We start from the raw sequence: 20,648 nt of genomic DNA, 5'->3' as shown, positions 1-20,648 counted from the left end.
CCCATCAACCCTCAGTTTGTTCTCAGTTTTTAAGAGTCTTTTATGCTCTGGCTCTCTCCCACTCTAACCTCATTTTTTTTCCTTCCCCTCCCCCATGGGTTTCTGTTAAGTTTCTCAGGATCCACATAAGTGTGAAAACATATGGTATCTGTCTTTCTCTGTATGGCTTATTTCACTTAGCATCACACTCTCCAGTTCCATCCACGTTGCTACAAAGGGCCATGTTTCATTCTTTCTCATTGCCACGTAGTACTCCATTGTGTATATAAACCACAATTTCTTTATCCATTCATCAGTTGATGGACATTTAGGCTTTTTCCACAATTTGGCTATTGTTGAGAGTGCTGCTATAAACATTGGGGTACAAGTGCCCCTACGCATCAATACTCCTGTATCCCTTGGGTAAATTCCTAGCAGTGCTATTGCTGGGTCATAGGGTAGGTCTATTTTTAATTTTTTGAGGAACCTCCACACTGTTTTCCAGAGCGGCTGCACCAATTTGCATTCCCACCAAAAGTGCAAGAGGGTTCCCGTTTCTCCACATCCTCTCCAGCATCTATAGTCTCCTGATTTGTTCATTTTAGCCACTCTGACTGGCATGAGGTGATATCTGAGTGTGGTTTTGATTTATATTTCCCTGATGAGGAGCGATGTTGAGCAACTTTTCATGTGCCTGTTGGCCATCTGGATGTCTTCTTTAGAGAAGTGTCTATTCATGTTTTCTGCCCATTTCTTCACTGGATTATTTGTTTTTTGGGTGTGGAGTTTGGTGAACTCTTTATAGATTTTGGATACTAGCCCTTTGTCCGATATGTCATTTGCAAATATCTTTTTCCATTCCGTTGGTTGCCTTTTAGTTTTGTTGATTGTTTCCTTTGCTGTGCAGAAGCTTTTTGTCTTCATGAGGTCCCAATAGTTCATTTTTGCTTTTAATTCCCTTGCCTTTGGGGATGTGTCAAGTAAGAAATTGCTGCGGCTAAGGTCACAGAGGTCTTTTCCTGCTTTCTCCTCTAGTGTTTTGATGGTTTCCTGTCTCACATTCAGGTCCTTTATCCATTTTGAGTTTATTTTTGTGAATGCTGTAAGAAAGTGGTCTAATTTCATTCTTCTGCATGTTGCTGCCCAGTTCTCCCAGCACCATTTATTAAAGAGACTGTCTTTTTTCCATTGGAAATTCTTTCCTGCTTTGTCAAAGATGAGTTGGCCATACTTTTGTGGGTCTAGTTCTGGGGTTTCTATTCTATTCCATTGGTCTAACTACAAGTACATTTTAAAACACTTATCTAAAGCCTCTCATCTACTTAGCAATGTACTAGGTACATGTAGGAGTGTGGCGAAAGATGTGTAGCAAAGAGAAGGAAAGAAAATAAAGTTCATCATAGGTATACTTCTTCAGGGAACCTCCCTCCACTGAACTCCTACTGAGAGGTCCCACCTCTAGGCCTCCTCAGTATCCTATGCACAGCTCACTAGAGCCTCTATCACAGTAAACTCAGTTGACTGACTTGCCACCTCCCACACTTGCTTGCGTACTGTTTGAAGACAAGAGAGACCTCTTATCTGACTCTGCATTTCTGGTAGTTGGCACAGTGTTTGACACAAAGAAGCCTCTTGAAAAATATTTGCTGAATGAATAATTGAATAAATGAACTAACTTATTCAGTCAGTGAACTGATGTTTAAGATAGATTCTGCTCTCAGGAATCTGATAAAGCAAGACATACTCTGGAATATTTCAGCAGAATACAAGAAGGCAATATATGGTATTTGGCAAAAATCAGTGTTTTAGGCAATAATATATCAAGGAGGTGAAAAAAATGAGGATAACTGAACCAGTTAACTTTAAAAGTCGCTTCCAAATCTGAATGTCCACATCAATAAAGGAAAAATGTGACCAGATCATACAGATCACTGAATGTCAAGATATGAAGCTTTCAATTTTTTAATGGGAAACAAAACTTATCTTAAAGAGGTATTTTAAAAGGGTAGATTATGAGAAGGATCCTTCCAAGTCTAGATCAGAAGAAAATCAGAAATCCAAGTGAGGAAATAAAGGCCTGAATGCCAATGGAAATGGGAAGCAAAGGCTGAATACAAAAGGGAAAAAAGTAGAAGCATGAGGATTTACTGACTAAACAACTCTGACAAGTAAAGGAAAGAAAAAGAGATAATCCAAAAAGACAATCCAAAATTTAGACAAACATTGCTAAGAGAATGGTGGTACCTAAGCCCCTTCCACCCCCCCTTAAAAAGCAAACAATTCTCTCACTTCAAAAGAAAAACAATGCTCAAAGTGTATTCTTGAATTAGAATCACCTAGAGTAAGTGTTTGCAGTGATGATTCCTGGGTCTTATCTCCAAAACTACTAAATCAAAATCGAGTGTACTGGCAATTGTGAATCTATAAACGTGCATTTTGTAACAGGCTGACCACGTACGTGATCCTCATCCAGACTAAAGTTTGAGATTCACAGCCTTCATTATTCCTATCTGAATATAATTGAGCTTGCTTTAAAGTAATTAAATATCAGTATCAAAAGTGAAAACAAATTATGTCTTATAAGCCTTTCATATTAACTGATTACATTCTATTAACTGAGTATAAATAGATGAAGCCTCAAAAGAACAAACCTACAGTTTTCATGCTTCCTCCAATCCTAAATTGCACCAGTGATTATCATTTAATTTAATCTATTAAACTTGAAAGCATATATAAATGTGATATACTATTTAACATTATAAATCCTCTTAATTGTCATCATTTCACAATAATCACATATCCCATGCATTTTTACCATTATAAAAGATCCACATAATGGATATGGTGTGCATTTTTAGTCCTAGATGGAGATAGACTTAATAGATTGGTATGTTGGTAAATTACCATAGTTCAAAGACAGTGAGCTTCTTTGAGATTAAACTTACACATTAAGGAAACCTACACATTGCTTCCTCATCCAGTCACTCCTGGAGTTATTACCAAATGAATTCCTAGGCACATATTTCAAAGACTAAGTCATGGAGCATTCAAATCTTTGTATTGTGACCCCAGCATAGCACTGCCAGTATCCCTACTTGGCAGGAGTTGAGGCAGAGACCTGGGTGGAAAACTGAAAAGCAGATCTCCTCAATATTGCTTAAGCTCTGGCAGGCTTGAATGAATTATACAGATATTTTTCTCAACCTCTCAAAATAAGTATATTTTATTTCTTACCAGTAGCAATGCCACAATTCATTCGTCCCCTTTGGACAAGAGCCATAGAAGTTAAAGAAGGAATATAATATAATGATATACTACCTCCATCAGTTAACTTCTGCTTAGTCACAAACATTTGCTTATGTTCAGAGTTTTGAATCTAAGAAACCTTGACAGTAATTCACAAAAGGCAGATTGCCATTTATGAACGGGATAGTACATTAACTTGCTATTTGCACAATATTGAAACATGTAGACAAAAATTTATAGCTGTTGCCTGATGAATTTATATTTTCTTCCCTCCTTGGGAAAAATCATGCAACCAAAAATAATAAAATGAAAATCTATAATGAAGTGTTGCCTAGATGTTAAGTTCTAAATATTGCCATCAGTACGATAACAACAATAAAGTTACTGAAGATACCATAATCCTCCAAGTCTGTTTCTTTTCCCAGCATGAATTTGTACTTTCTTTTCCCTATTCTCCCTTCCAACAAAAAACATACCCTCCAAAAACTCAAAATCTTGATTTTTATTGAAATTTAGCCGGTAGAGGAGACAAAAGTCTCTCTCAAACACAGTTCCCCCAAATCAGTAAGAATTTCTAGCAAAAACGATCATTGGTTTTCATACGGTCATTTTCGTACTTCATTTCTACTATGAATTATTCTTTTAAAAATATTCATAATAACACTTGTATTTCTTGCCAGTATTCTTCCTATGTCACATATTTTTTATAAAAATCATTCCATATACGCATCTTTGTATCTGGCTTTTTTCACTCATACTGTACTCTATTATTTTTAATTCAGGGATAGTCACAACAATTAATCAGCATTTTCTATGGGGTGGCAACTTGACATACATTCAATCCTTTTAACAAGCTTGTCAAAATAGCCATTATTCCCACAACTTCATGGGCAATTAATCTTTGACAAACCAGAAAAGAATGTCCAATGGGAAAAAGTCTCTTCAACAAATAGTGTTGGGAAAACTAGAGAGTAACATGCAAAAGAAACTGGGCCACTTTCTTACATCATACACAAAAATAAATTCAAAATGGACTAAAGACCTAAATGTGAGGACTGAGACCATAAAAATTCTAGAAGAGAACAAAGGCAGTAACCTTTTTGACATCAGCTGTAGCAACTTCTTTCTAGATATGTCTCCTGAGGCAAAGGAAACAATAGCAAAAATCAACTATTGGGACTACATCAAAATAAAAAGCTTCTGCACAGCAAAGGAAACGATCAACAAACTAAAGGGCAACCTACAAAACGGATGAAGGTATTTGCAAATAACATATACGATAGGCTTAGTATCCAAAATACATAAAGAACTTATAAAACTCAACCTTCAAAAAACAAATAATCCAATTACAAAATGAGAAGATGTGAACAGACATTTCTCCACAGAATACCTACAGATGGCCAACAGACACGTGAAAAGATATTCATCATCACTTACCATCAGGGAAATGCAAATCAAAACTACAATGAAATATCACCTCACGTCTATCAAAATGGCTAAAATCAACAACACAATAAACAAAAGGTGTTGACAAGGATGTGGAGCAAAAGGTACCCTCTTGCACTGTTGGTGGGAATGCCAACTGGAGCACCCACTCTGGAAAACAGTATGGAGGTTTCTCAAAAAGTCAAAAGAAATTTATAAAGGTTAAAAATAGAACTATGCTATGATCCAGCAATCATACTACTGGATATTTACTCAAAGAATACAAAGACACTAATGCAAAGGGATACATACACCCTATGTTTATAGCAGAATCATTTACAATATGCAAGATATCAAAGCAGCCCAAGTGTTCATCTTTTGATGAATGAATAAAAAAGATACAGTATGTGTGTGTGTGTGTGTGTGTGTGTGTGTGTGTGTAGAGAGAGAGATGTACAATGGAATATTATTCAGCCATTAAAAAGAACAGAATCTTGCCATTTGCAATGGCATGGATGGAGCTAAAGAGTAAAATGCTAAGTGAAATAAGTCAGAGAAAGACAAAAATACCATATGACTTAACTCATATGCAGAATTTAAGAAACAAAACAAATGAGCAGAGGGAAAAAAGAGAGAGACAAATCAAGAAACAGGCTCTTAATTACAGAGAATAAACTGATGGTTACCAGAGGGGAGTGAGGTTGGGGGACAGGTTAAATAGGTGATGGGGATTAAGGAGTACACTTGTGATGAGCACTGCGTGATGCATGAATTGTTGAATCACTATATTATATACCTGAAACTAACATAATACTGTATGTTAACCACCTGGAATTATAAGAAAAACTTTAAAAGCCAAAAAAATAAATAAATAAATAGCCATTATTATCCCCTTTACAGCCAGGATAAGGACACTGACCATCAAACAGCTGCTTATAGCAAAATGAGGATTCCAGTTCAGGTCGACCTCTCTCCAAATCCTTTATCAATCTCTACACTATACTGCCTGTCAAATATTTTACAACATATAAATGATATCCTCTAAATCACCACAATTACAATTTTATCAAAGAAACTAGTCTTTTTTTAATATTCAGCTTTTTGTAAAAAAAAAAAAAATTAATCAGCAATATACACACCAAAAGTCATGATTCCAAAGATTCAACATCCAAACTTACTTGTAACTTTCCACTTGTCGACAGGAAGAGACAGTAATGAAGGAATCAGTACGAGAACTGTAAGCAAGAGGCCCAGGTAAAAGAGAACCAGGGAGAAATCTCCCAAAAGCATAGCTTTCCTGTTCAAACACCATCAGCATCCCGTCCATAGACTGGATACAAATTAAATCTCGACCTAAAGAAAAATTAGAGGAAATTAGGTGACCTTTTTATAATGGTTTTCATTTATCACTATCCATCACAAATATGTCATAGTTAATTTATCCCCAGGGTCAATACAAGCAGCTTAAATTTTAAATTACAAACTGATAAAGCTATCAGATTACTATATATCAGTATATATATATTTCCCAATTTTTAAATTATTCAGATGTCTATAATTTTAAGTATACTTATTTTCACTTACTATAATGCTAAAATCTCTACCTCAAGATAGATAACCTCTAAGAAAAATCATGACCCTTGTAAGATATCATTTTTTCCAAAATCAGAAATAAAACTGTTCAGCAGAGGCTACTTCTCTTCTTCATAGGTCAATCTCATACTTTCAAATGACTTAGACATCAGTTAAACACAACAGACCAAATCCACAGACATGTATTAGGCACTAGTTGTACACAAATCACAGTGTTAACTACTACTAGAAATGAAAAATACTAATATTGAAAAATACCATTCACTGACTGAATTGTTTCCTGCCCTAGAAACAGGCAAAATATCTATAAAATACATATCAAATAACTCAAAAAAGACTAACAGTCTGGGCTCAGTCTGTGCTCCGAGTAGGAGCAATTACTAGCCCTATCCATCTGAAAAAGAGAAATGTCGTATTATAAGGTATTAGGAGTTATTAAATGGATTTAATATACTTTGGTATTGCTCAGTCATTTGCCAAAAAAAAAAAAAAAAAAAAAAAACTTGTGCCAGAGATGCTGTTTCCTCTAGTAGCCATTCTTTTGATACCTGAATTATCACTAGACACATGGCCATGCAGCACACAAGCTTACTTTCCTATTTCAGATACAAGCCTATTATAGATATAATTATATGATTATGTTCTTGCCAGTGAGATAGGAGCAGAGGTGATATGTACAACATCCAGATATGCCCTTAAAAGGACTGAGTATACACTTCTCTCTGCTGTTCCCAGCATGATGGTGGGGCTGGAATAGCTATCTTGGCCTCACAGAAAGAAGCCACATATTGAAGATAACAGACTCCTCCCCCTCCCCACCCCCACTACAGCCCTGGACCACTTTATCTCCTTATCTTTCTTATTTCTTATTTAAACCATCATTAATTTTGCATCTTTGTTAATGCATTCAAATGTCTGTATTGTAAATAACACAGAACTTACCTGAACCTAAAGATCCATCAGCATTGCTGACTCTTAAAATTTAGTTTCATTTGATTGGATCCTGGTACCAAAAAACAACCAGGTATAGAAGACATTGGAACAACTGGGGAAATTGGAATATGACCACATGTTAAAAAAAAAAATTAGGAACTGTTAAGTTTCTTAAGTGTGATCATGGTATTATGATTATGAAAGAGAACGTTCTTTATTGGGAGATATATGCTATAATATTTATGAGTGAAGTAGCACAAGATCTGTACCTTACTTTTAAGTGGTTCGTTAGAAAACATCTGTGTGTATATACACATGCATATATACATTGACAACTATTGACTCTAGATGGTGGAAATATGGTGTTCATGTTACTTTTTCTGGAATTCAAATTTCTTCACAATAAAAATATAGACAAACAAAATACAGCGTTTAAATATATACCTTTTGTATATAAATGCACTTTCTTAACAATCAGAGAGGGAACTGAACATTAGTGAATTGAGTGGGACCGGGGAGGAGAACAATAAATTTAATCTTAGTAAGTCAAGAATCAGAGAGACAAAAAAAAAAAAAAAAAAAAGGAATCAAAGAGACAAAAGAAATCCAATCAATAAAAAATTTATGCAATGACTCTGACCTTTGATGGCGAATATTACTGTAGCCAAAATGTATTCTTGATGCCTGTATTATTAAAGAATATGAGGTCAGAGTATGTGTATTTCCAAGTAGAAGTGCCAACAAAATTTGAATTCATTTCAGTATGTTGAATATCACTGAACTACAAATCTTCAGACTCCCAAAGACCTAAAAGAAGTGGTCCTTATAATGTGGGTTCCAAGACCACCAGCATCAGCATCATCCTGGAAATGCAAATTCTAGGGCTCCTCTCTAGCTCTACTAAATCAGAAACTCTAGTGATAGGGTCCAACAATTCTAGGTTTTACCAAGCCCTAGAGGCTATCTGATGCATGCTAAAGTTTGATAACCACTGCCTTAGCATGGTAAAACAAAGAGCTAGAGCTTGAAAAAAACCTGAGCCCCACAGAAAACTTGGCTCCTTAGCATGGCACTATATGAAGTCTTATTTCCTGAAATTCTAGCAATATAGAAGAGAGTGTTTATACTGTAATGTCCACATGGGCTGCCTCCAGAGTCAGATAATCTGGGCTTTGAGTCTAACTCCACCAATTATTAGCTGTGGACTCCGGCTCAAGTTTCCCTATCTGCAAGATGGCACACCTACCTTAGTTAGCTTTTGTGAGAATTAAATGAAGTAATGGATGAAAACTAAATCCAGCAGGTGGCAAATACTCCATCACATTATAACTTTATAAGTATTTTCTAAGTCTCATACTACATGTGTATTAATGTTTAACTACCTGCTGATTCCCACATACATCATAATGGTGTATGGTTCCTTGATTTTGCTTATATTATGACCTTTCCCAAAAAAATTCTTACATTTATTCTCCTGGTCTAATGAACATCTGCTGGCAGCCTCTTGGTCATCCATTCTCCTCTCCTCCTATCTCTAGTCATGAGATATGAAGAAGACTGACTATATTCTAAGCTTGACAATAGGCCCTGGCTTACCAATTAGTGTCTCACTAGTCACAGTGATTGGTTCAGGGATAGGTATAATTTACAGCTAAAATTAACTTACTGGGTTTAGCTAGAACTAGAGAAAAACGTACTCTTCCCCCTGAGGAATATGTGAGGAAGATAAAAGTCTCAAATCACAGAGGTCATTTGGCTTTTGCAAAGGAACAATTAAGAGAAGGCCATGGAAGACACGTTTGAGCCACAGTATCAGGTCTCACTTGGAGCCAAACCTACCTGGGAACATTTCAGGGAATAAATTCCATAAATACTGAAGCCACCTTGAGCCACTCTGTCCCTGAATCAAGTCAATCAACCCATTTGTCCTCTGAGAGACATCACAACATTAGGCTCATCTCTTTCCCCCTCAACCACCCTCCACGTGTGATCCCATCCTCACCTCCATCTTACAACTAATCATCAATTGAAATGATCTGTTTTTGTGTTTCTTGTTCACCCTAAACTAAACGCAAAGGCAGGAGCCATGTCTTACTCATCTTTGTAAATCCAACAGCGATAAAATACCTGGCACATAACAGATGCACTAATAAATGTCTCTTAAACTGAAGTAAGCTAGGCAAAATAATTTATTCATCTAAAGTTCAGATTGGCTGAGATTTTATTCTATGTGTTTCACATACTGCATTTGAAGTATGTGAAAAATGCTTTATTTATTACAATCCTGGCTGCTGAATTTAGAAAAATGTAGGGATCAATCCAAAACATTACTCAAAAATAAATAAATAAATCCTTCAAATCGCTGCTTTGGAAGCCACTTCAGAATACATACCAAAGGCTCCCCTTACAGATAATGGGAACAGAAAGAACAGTCCAGAGAAGCCATGAAAGTTTTGTAGTTCTGATAAAACACAGCCAACAGGAAGCCTTCATAAAAGCGATAGGATTTCAGGAGCTATTTAAATGACCTAGCCCTGAACTGTACTCAAAGAGTCCTTACCACATGCTCAGTATTCTATTAGGAGCTGTAAGAAATATAGAACAACAGGAATAAAAAATTACTATTGACATTTACTGAGCACCTGTTCTATTCCTTCCTTTGTACTAAACATTTACCCAGCAAATTAGCTATAATCTTTAATAACTCCAAAAGGTGAACAACAGTCCCATTTGACATGAGAAGACTGAAAAGCACAGAGCTTAAATAATTTGCCTCATGCCAAAGAGTGAGAAAATGACAGAGCTAGGACTCAAATGAAATCTCACTCTGTTATATCTTACATGTTCCCAAGGAGGCTCCATTATACCACACTAGATCCATTTTAAAAATTAACATAAGCTAACATATAAAATCGAAGTGATGTGAAACAGACTAAGTACTACAGACCATCAAAGAGCTTCATTACAGTGAGTCTGAGAAAGATTTCATGAGGTAGGATGTATCCCTAGACTGAGAAGGATAGGGATAATGAAGAGCATTCAAAGGTATGAGTAGAGAAAGTTTTGGGGAGGGAAAAGTAACATACTAGAAGACGCAGAAGCAATTAGACTTGACCTAGTGCAAGGCAACAAGTTTTACCAACAGGGCATGAAACATAAAAGCAAGCAGTAGATTGAAAAGATGACAATATCTTAAAGATGCTTCCTCAAAAATGATGACTTAATTATACAGAGAAAAATAAAATTGCTTTTAAAGTTGAAATAATTAGGAAGGTTGGAGATTTCATCAGAACTTAAAATCTGGATATTTATCCTATTGATCTTTAACCATGATGAGAAAAAACTAACCATTGTGATTTCAAACCTTATTTGCGAGATCTGGGAAAGGGTTGAGAAAGGACTTAGCAAAATCATTTTGAAAGGGTATTAAAAATCATTCTCTTTTCATTTTCAAAGGCAAAGAAAAATTTCGTGTCTGTGGGGATGGGGAGATGGAGGCACGAAAGTTCTATTATGGCAGCCTTGCAAAATGAACACAATAAATACTGTGTTTCATTTCCTGGTGTTAAAATATCATGTAGCCAAGGCTTTAACATGATGCACAAACATGTTGGACTGACTGTTTAATTAACAGTTTTCTCTACTAAATTATAATCTATTCATTAAAGTGGTGTATAGCACTGTGTGTGCATGCATGCGTGCATGTGTGTGTGTTCCCATGCTCACAAGTTCTTTTTACCATGCATGACCCAGAGCACTTTCCATCATTCACTATTATAGCAACAAGGGCCCCATGGTGGGCAGTCCTGAACACCATTTCCTCCATTTCTCTGCTGTCTTTTTCTTCCTGTGGAATCTACACAGCAAAGTAGAATGGCATACATAAAAGAAGACTACCATTACTCAGCATGCTACATGTTTTCTGAATCTCTCTATGCTCATATTTCTTTTACGCATTGAGTAAAAATACAAGTGAAGAAATGCAAACGTGACCTGTGGCCAAGCATATATTGCACTTCAGTGTGCAGCTGTCAAAAATACTTGATCTTTCTCCAAGCCTGAAAAACACATGAAAAACAGCTGTATAGGTAGTCAAAAAGGCAGACAGGAAACATCAAGAGACTGATACATAACAACAGAAGAGTCCAACAGTCTGTGGAACTTCCGCTTGCTCCTTTTACACATGCACACACGGAAAAATTTTTGTTGTTGTTGTTACAGAAAAACTGAAACACTAACTCATTAATCTTTATTGCAAACCTAACTCAAAAATCATACAACATGCTTGCTATGAGCAAGGACATAAAAATGTTAAGGGTAGAATTTCAACAGATACTGACCTAAAAACAAATGGTGGGTGCATTTCTAGGGCTTGCAGGATTTTAAAAAAAAATTTTAATGTTTATTTTTGAGACAGAGAGAGACAGAGTATGAGCAGGGGAGAGGCAGAAAGAGAGGGAGACACAGAATCTGAAGCAGGCTCCAGGCTCTGGGCTGTCAGCACAGCGCCCGACATGAGGCTTGAACCCACGAACTGTGAGATCATGACCTGAGCTGAAGTCAGACACTCAGCCGACTGAACCAACCAGGAGCCCCTAGAGCTTGCAGGATTTTAAATTCACCATTAAATATCATTTTTGTACTTTTTTTTATTTTAACCTGTTTTATTTTTTATTTCTTAAAGCATTTTTGTACTTTTTAATTCATATCATCATATAAATAAAACTACCATAATTTTGAAATACATGATACTATTTGATTATGCTTAATAACTAATAATTGGCAATTAATTGAATGAAAGAATAGCTAGCTTCTTTCTTATTACTCTCTCCCTCATATTTTTTTATTTGAGCATTCTAAAAGCAATTAGTGTCTGATAATAATGTAATATTCAAGGAGATTCTAAGTTTAAAACCTTACTTATATATAAATAAATAAAATTTAAAGCCCTAACCAAACAGAGGAAATCAACAAATAGAACACATGTGTTGAGCTAAATAGCTAATATTTTTAAATATGTACCAGGGAAAAATTACACAAATTCTCAACTATTATTCAAGAGTTTCCCCCAATAAATAACTTCATGAGACTAATTACTTTAAGACTCAAGAAAATAAAAGTTGAGTCTACATACTAACTCTTCCTATGAACTTGCCTTTTGACATTTTAATGTGTCTCATTTTAATAGGTACTTTAATAGCCTTACAAAGACCACTAGTGTGTGTTCGACCAAGCTATTTATCACAATTTTCCCCTTAAACTGTGAACAAGTTTAATAACACATTATAACGAAATTACAACCATTCGTTAAATTAGCATTATATGTGATGGATTCAATATGAATGCAATGTTAGAGTTTAAATGAAGGCCCTAAACATTATATTATCACTTGCATAAGATATTGGGTGAATTATTTTGTCCAATGTAATGATCATGAAAGGTCTGATAACATTCTCCAGAACTCACATTCATTGAACAAATTCCACAAACATTCACTGTTACACCTAGTACATGCTAGGAGAGCCACAGCTGCCACCCTCAGAAAGGTCAGTGAATATGGGAGTTAACCAGTTAAATATTATAATTATGTAAGAACAGAGGCATATTAGACTAAGTTAACAGGCAATGCAACTTGATTAACAGCGTCTGGAAGAATCAAGAAACGCCTCAAAACAGAGATAACACCTGGGTCTTGCAGGTTGAGAAAGTTTGCCAGACCATCAGAGAAACAAAAGCAGAGAGGGCACACTGCACAGACACATGGATCATAAGAGAACTACCTTGGGAGAGGAGTGAGAACAGTGAACTCTGGGGGAGGGTGTTAGGTGGAGGGAGACTGCTGATGAATACGGCAGGGATGCTCATCAGAACTGATGGCAAAGTCACAACCACAACTTGAGACCAGAGTTGCTGCATCCTTATTTTAGCCCTGAAAGCTCTGCCAGTTTCCTTACTGTAAAGTAGTGGTATGAAAAGATTATATGATGTTGCTATAAGGTAAAATACAATGAAAATATATAGCACCTGATCCTGATAAGCATTCAATAAGTGGTAAGTAAGTAATATTATTGGATTGCCCTCTTCCTTACAGACCAAATCATGTGAAAAAAAACCTTTAAGCTGAGAGGAAGAAGGTGCTTCAGAGCAAAAAGGACAAGTTTAATGTAAGAAGGAGTACTCAATCGGAAAATTATCCTTTTTGTCAAAGCAAAGGGTCTTTAAGAATTTAAGAACTATGGAAAATCTTTCAAAGCTTAGGTCTGTGTGAACTACTGGCTATTCAAGATGATTTTTTGCCTATTTTAAGTTTACTTTCCCCAAAACAGCAATTTCCCTCACATTAAAATCTCTAAAGAAATGTACTGTGAGTGTGAAGGACTCCTGGGTGGCGCAGTCGGTTGGGCATCCGACTTCAGCTCAGGTCATGATCTCGCGGTCCGTGAGTTTGAGCCCCGCGTTGGTCTCTGTGCTGACAGCTCAGAGCCTGGAGCCTGTTTCGGATTCTGTGTCTCCCCCTCTCTCTGCCCCTCCCATGCTCATGCTCTGTCTCTCTCTGTCTCTATGTCTCTCAATAACAAATACACGTTAAAAAAAATTTTTTTTAAAGAAAAAGAAAAGAAACGTATTATGAGTGTGCCAGAAAGCCCTATCTGGGAATGCACTGTCCCTGCCTCCACATCCTTCCCCCAACACACACATATCTACAATCTTCCCTCACTTCTTTTATTAACGTTTTATGCAGGATTACCCTGAGTGACATAAGAAACACAAGACAGATGATGTCATATAGGATGCTTCTTAGCAGCATTCTTTTCTTCTCTCTCATAAAAAAAAAAAAAAAAAAAAAAAACTTAAAGAATATAATGTTGAGGGTATAAAATTTTTAAGTAACTAGTTTCAAAGTGAGGTAGATGTCTCAAGGTAATTCCTGTCAGTCATGATAGGAAACCAAAAACCAAAAGAAAATACTAACAAACAGAAAACATTTTAAATACCTCTTCATTTTGTACAAATATTCTTCATTTGCAATATTATTCATTCCATAGAGCAATAACCCCAAAAGCTAAACATTTGCTTTTTATATATTGTTAACGCTCTTAATCCTAAAATCATGAGTGTATCCAAAGAAAGAACAAAAAAACTATAGAGTACACTAGAGTCAGTCAAGCCAATTAAATTAGGTTGTGAAAAAAATAACTAAAGGCAAGAAATTCCCAGCTGAGGTTCAGCTTCATCTAAACTCATACAATTTTTAAAAAGTAAATAAAAAAGAATTAGGGATAAAGACAACGGTAACTTTAAATTTCCTGAACTGTCAATTCTTATCACAAAGTTTGGTGTGCCATTTAACCATTGTTTGGTCTAATAAATTTCCTTGGATTCTTCTAAAAGAAGCAGTTAAAATACCTTATCTTTAATAAAACTCATAAAAACAAATATACCAAAGCCATCATCTTAATATACATATACAATCATGTTATCAACCCATTCAAAAGCTTCAAAGGTACTCCAGTGTCTCCAGAAATAAGTATAAATTAAAAAGCAGGAAATCCAAAAAAACTCTTTAATGTGTCTGCCAAATGAACTTTGACTACTCCCTCTCATCCAGTCCCAACCACCAAACACTTCAGGTAACATAAGCCTGCCCTAAATGTCCTTATGCATTTGTTAGTGTAGTTCAATTAATCTCAGGTGTCACTCTCTTCCTTAACATCACAAAATCCTTCTACACATCCTCTATCTCAGGACACATCCCCCATCACTTCGAGGCCTTCTCCAATCCCCTCTAGGCATAAATAACCCAGTCTCCCTCTATCCTCAGTGCATTCTGCATCACTCACTATTAATACTAACAATATTTTTCCTGGTGATATGGTGAAATTCAGCATCTCTCTCTCCCATATCGAACTTCCATAAACGAAGCATAAAATATGCTTGAAGATATTTTACTTTCATTATCTAGCTCACAGTATTGAGACTAATCCCTTATATGTTGGGACCCAAAACATCTGTTCAAATCAACTAAACCATCACAAAATTAAAAACCCATGTCAGACTGTAGTACTAGGTACCAGGATGCCAATGATCCTCAAGTGGGCCAAGATATTTAACAATATCACCATATTCACAAGAAAACACCTTAAGATCTGGCAGTATGCATTATTTACCACATCTCCCTACCCCAAACAGTCCCTAGTATATAGTAGAGTTCAACAGCTCAATAAATATTTGAATGAATGAATGAATGAATGAATGGTGCCAAAGTAAAAATGGCATAGTAAAGGCCCTGAAATAGTTTTAATATGTGACATTTAATAATTGGAATTCTAGGGGCACCTGAGTGGCTCAGTCGGTTAAGCATCTGACTCTTGGTTTCGGCTCAAGCCGTAATCTCGCAGTTCATGGGGTCGAGCCCCACATCGGGGTCTATGCTGATGTACGAAGCCTGCTTGGGATTCTCACACTCTCTCCCTCTCTCTGCCCCTCTCCCACTTGCACACTCTCTTCCTCAAAATAAATAAATATTTAAATAAATAATAATAATTGGAATTCTAAATTATTTTTTTATTTTTTTAGTGTTTATTTATTTTGAGAGAAAGAGACAGAGCATGAACAGGGTAGGGTCAGAGAGAGGGAGACACAGAATCTGAAGTAGACTCCAGGCTCTGCACTGTCAGCACAGAGCCTGATGCAGGTCTCAAATTCACAAACTGTGAGATCATGACCTGAGCTGAAGTCGGATGCTTGACCAACTGAGCCACCCAGGTGCCCCCAGAATTCTAAATTATTTTAGGTCTTAGTACTATGGTAAAAACTCACAGTACTCATTGTATGTCCAACATTAGATATACTAAGAAATATTGAAGAAAGAGAAAAGGTTAAAGATAACTTAGCTCCTAAGAAAGAGAAACTCTAGGGGTGCCTGGGTGGGTCAGTCAGGCATCTGACTCTTGATTTCAGCTCAGATCATAATCTCACAGTTTTGGGTTCAAGCCCCAAGTCAGACTCTGCACTAATAGTGCACTGTTAGAGCAGAGCCTGCTTGGATTCTCTCTCTCCCTCTCTCTCCGCCCCTTCCCTGCTTGTGCACACGTGCACACTCTCCCTAAATAAATAAACAAACACACTTTAAAAAAAAAAAAAAAAAGGAAAACTCTAATGGAAAGGCACAGGAAATAAAGGTAGGGTTGAGAGGACCCCAAAAGGAAAATATGTAAATGAATGTGAAAAACACTCAACTATAGAGAATTGGGGAAGCCCAAAGAGGATACCAAAGGAATAGAATGATCTTTGGATCCATCAGTATTTCATAAATCTCTAACTTCAAAAACATACACAGATTAAGTCCTAAAATTTTAGTAATTATTAGAATTCTGTGTACAAAGTCTTTTTCTGGGTAATATGAAACAAGGGATTGTTACCAGAGGAAAAGTACCCAAAAAAGGATAGTAAATAGGAGACTCTCTGGCTATTACCTATTCCCAGAGCAGGATTGTATATCATAAAACAACAAATTGGAAAAAGTATCAAATGCAGATTAAAGTATTAATATATAGCAGAAAGAGCAATGATTTTGAACAACAACAAAACAAAAAAATGATAAGGTTTTGGATCCTGACTCTGACACAACCTAGATATGTGGCTTTGACTACTTTGCTTAATTCAGTCTGTTTCTTCAAATAGGCAAAATAAACCTTATCACAACCTCTGTACCTCACTGGGTTGCTATGAATATTAAAGGGAACATATGCCAAATACCCAGTTTAGCATCTGCAACATGGTAGGAATTATGTCAGTCTTAATCCCAAAATTTGCATGCTAAAAAATAATAATAATAATAATAATAATAATTTTTTTTTAAAAACTAACTTTCCTTAGTATCTACACTTATCTATATCTCAGGTAGTTTAGCCATTAAGTCTCACTTCCTAGATACAAAAGGGTAGAAAACACCTCAGGGGAAAATTAGGACAAAAGGTGACCAGGAAGTTGGAAATGGTTCAGTTCAGAAATCCCAATCTCTATTTGTGAAACTACTTGCTAAAAACAGTGATTCCAGGTTCTTGAATTTCACTGATCATCATAGATTGTCAACCTTGTGAACTGCCCAATCAGAAGATTTTTTTAAAAAACAGAAACCGTTATCACGAACATTTTTCTATTAAGACAATACAGGGGCACCTGGATGGCTCAGTCGGTTAAGCGTCCGACTTCAACTTGCGGTTTGTGAGTTTGAGCCCTGCATCGGGCGCTGTGCTGACAGCGCAGAGCCTGGAGCCTGCTTCAGATTCTGTCTCTCCTCTTCTCTCTGCCCCTCCCCTGCTCATGCTCTGTCTCTCAATAATAATAAATAAACATTAAAAATTTTTTTAAAAAGACAATATAATACAAATAAGTAGGAGGTACAAAATGAGAAAATGTTAGCACTAAGTACAGCCTTTAACTGAGCAATTTTTTAGCTCTATAAAAAATTTAGTTCATTAGCTATTTTTCTCATTGCCTTAAAATCATTCAAAACTTTAACACAGGATAGTACTTGAGAACGACTATTTTATCCAAGCATTAACCACTTTTAAAGAACTTCCCACACTAGCACTTAACAGCCGCTATTGTAAAGAACTCAGAAAAACAAGCACAAAACGTTTTTCCTTTACAAGAACAAAGGAAAAACTTGTTCCAAAACCTATTAAGGCCTAGGTGAGGAAACAAGCATTTTCCAAAGACATTTTGGCTTTTTATAATCTCACCACTATCAGGCTTCTGGAATCCATAAGTGAGGCAAAGGCTCCCTCTGCTGACAAGTAGAAAAGAATCTAATCCTATCAAAAGGCAATTGACTTTTTAAAAATCTTCCCAACATTGACTGGATATTGCATGCTCTTACTAGTTTTTTTAATCAAAGACTAATTTTTACTCTATGCCCTAAAACACTGGAATATAACACCATCTGATATGAACATGAAAGAGATGTAGGTAACACTGAATATTTCAATAAATCTTTCTAAACCAGCTTTCAAATTTCTTGGTTTCTGCTCTATACTCTAAAGGTTAACTGAACTGTAACGTCATACAAAGAGGATATTAAACAAAGAAAGATAAAGAATTGAGGGTCTCAAGAGGTTATATGGAAAAAAGGAAGCAGTGTATGAATTCATTGATGACCTCTCATAGAAATCTCATTAAATTAATAGGAGCAAATTAAAAACTTCAAAATCAACAATGATAGCAGTTTACAAGTGCTGACACATAGATAATTAGCATATCCAACTTTAGCAACTATTCTGTAACTAGGGAAGATCAAGAACTATCCTTCTCATGTCACTGTGGACAGACTAAAGGCTCAAGAAAGTTCAATGATTTTTTAGGGACGACAGCTGAGAAGTAGCAGGGCAGGAACACAACCCTATAAATCTAATCTCTAGTCTTTGTCCTCCCAGTGAAAACTAAGCAAAAAGTAGTACTCTAATGACATAATCTCTAAATCCCTCTGTGATTACAAATTCAACATGGCCTATTATCACAACTGCACTTTGTACGCTTATAACTTTCGTCACATTTAAATACAAAATGTCAATTATTTCACTTTGGCAGACAAATCTTGATATAACCACTTGCTGTTTCTTTGATATAGTATCTTCCTTCACTCTTGTCTTATTTACAAAAGAACTGCTTGCAAAGATAAATAAAATTAAATTATTAAGTATATGAGAGTAACAGATAAAACCCTGATTTTCCCATTAAATTATTGAATAAAACGTTTGTTAAAAACAGTATTTTTAAGCACATCAATACGCTGCCCCCAAAAAAAAAAAAAGAAAAAGAAAAAGAAACAAAGAAAAAAGAAATAAAATTCAGAAGCCAAACAGTAAATGAAAGTGAGAACCGAAAAAGGTAAACAGAGCCTGTGGGCATTTTCCTAAACTAGATAACTTTCAGCTTCAGTTTTCAAGGTCTCAAATGACATATGGTAAAGGAGAAAAACCTTGGCGCCCACTCTATGTAGGGAATCTAATTGATCCTGTATATTATCTCCCTCCCCACAGTAGAAAGCTAAAACCACACAGGGCTCTACCCTCAATGTAAGGAGAACTTAGAAATAGCATTCCCCTCAAGCCAAAGAGAAAGCAAAATAAAATGCACATCTAAAAACCTGGAATCAGATGAAGGAAAAAAAAATCTCTCCTAAGAATTCATAACCCCCAGCCTGATCTTAATGTGGGTTTTCAGACCAAATTCACTCTATTGGCTTGCCCAAGAAGCCTTAATCTATGAATTTAGTATAAAGGGATCCTGGGTTAACAGAACAACCAAGTACCTGACAAAAGAAAACTGAAATCTCTGAATGAACACACCAATCATTCCCATGGATAAAGTTCCAAAGAATATGACCTTACAGGCAAAATCACAATATACAAGGAATTGAAGGCAGTAAGAGCAAAAGACAGCAAAAATAATAGAGAACACTATCAGAACAATGAAGACTTCATATACTAAAATTATAAACAGAGAATATAAAAATACTACATTTTATATTTAAAGAAATAAAAACAGATAGTAAAAATGTGCTTAAGGGACTTATCAATGACCAAGCAGATTTTTTAATAAACTTTGAAAAATAAAAAATATAATAATTAGACTTAACAAAGTTAACAGAACTCCAAAAGTAGTTTCAACAGAAATTAGTCTCTAAATAGCAGTGATTTAGGAAACAAGAAAATAAAGAAATAATCTAAAATGCACTAATGAGAAACACAGAGATAGAAATGCAAGTGAACTTAAGAGACATAAACAGTAGAGGAAGATGGGCCAACATATACCTACTTGGATTTCCATTAGGAGACACTGGAGAGAATATGGAAGAGGCAATACTCAAAGAAATAATGACAGAGGTCTTTCCTGAACTGTTGAAAGGCACCAATCCTAAAATCTAGTTTTAAGCCAAATAAATTCTAATTAGGAGGAGTAAAAATAAATCCCCCCTTAGATACCCAATAGAGAAATTGCAGGACACAAAGACAAAGACTCTCTTAAAAGCAATGGAGAGAACAGACTGATTAGCAAAAGAATAACAGCTAGACTGAAAACTAACTTAACACCAGTGGAAGCCAGAAAAGCAGAATATCTCTTGTGTAACAGGGAAAAAAAAAAAAAGCATTATATACCCAGCCTTCCCTTCATCTACCCCCCAAAATTTTAATGTAATAAAACAAAGATTCCATTCACAATAGTTACCAAAGCAATATACCCTTAAAACAGATCGTCATTAACATGGCATCTTTTCCTTAATAGCACTTGTGATTTTAAACCTATTTTTATGATTATCTACTTAATGTTTCTCTCTCCAAATTTAATGAGACCACAGATCTCTACATTTGACTCACCACTGTATCCATACCATCCACCAGGGTGCTTAGCACATAAAGGGAAGGAAGGAAGGAAGGAAGGAAGGAAGGAAGGAAGGAAGGAAGGAA

The 20,648-nt window shown here is 35.8% G+C and overlaps 1 protein-coding gene across 5 annotated transcripts in view; it reads right to left on the bottom strand.

The window, feature by feature from the left end:
* The window catches only part of BBS9 (Bardet-Biedl syndrome 9), a 433,938-nt gene that overhangs the window by 317,962 nt on the left and 95,328 nt on the right, over positions 1-20,648 (bottom strand). For all 5 annotated transcript variants that reach the window (XM_049641681.1, XM_049641676.1, XM_049641677.1 and 2 more), the window contains exon 6: positions 5,829-6,003. In XM_049641681.1, coding sequence (XP_049497638.1) covers positions 5,829-6,003 — 175 coding nt within the window. The remainder of the gene's footprint in view (positions 1-5,828; positions 6,004-20,648) is intronic.

Source organism: Panthera uncia, chromosome A2 (genome assembly GCF_023721935.1).
Source record: "Panthera uncia isolate 11264 chromosome A2, Puncia_PCG_1.0, whole genome shotgun sequence".
NCBI classification, from domain to species: Eukaryota; Metazoa; Chordata; class Mammalia; order Carnivora; family Felidae; genus Panthera; species Panthera uncia.
Note: the sequence above shows the minus strand (reverse complement) of the source record. Positions and strands in the feature narration are given on the sequence as shown.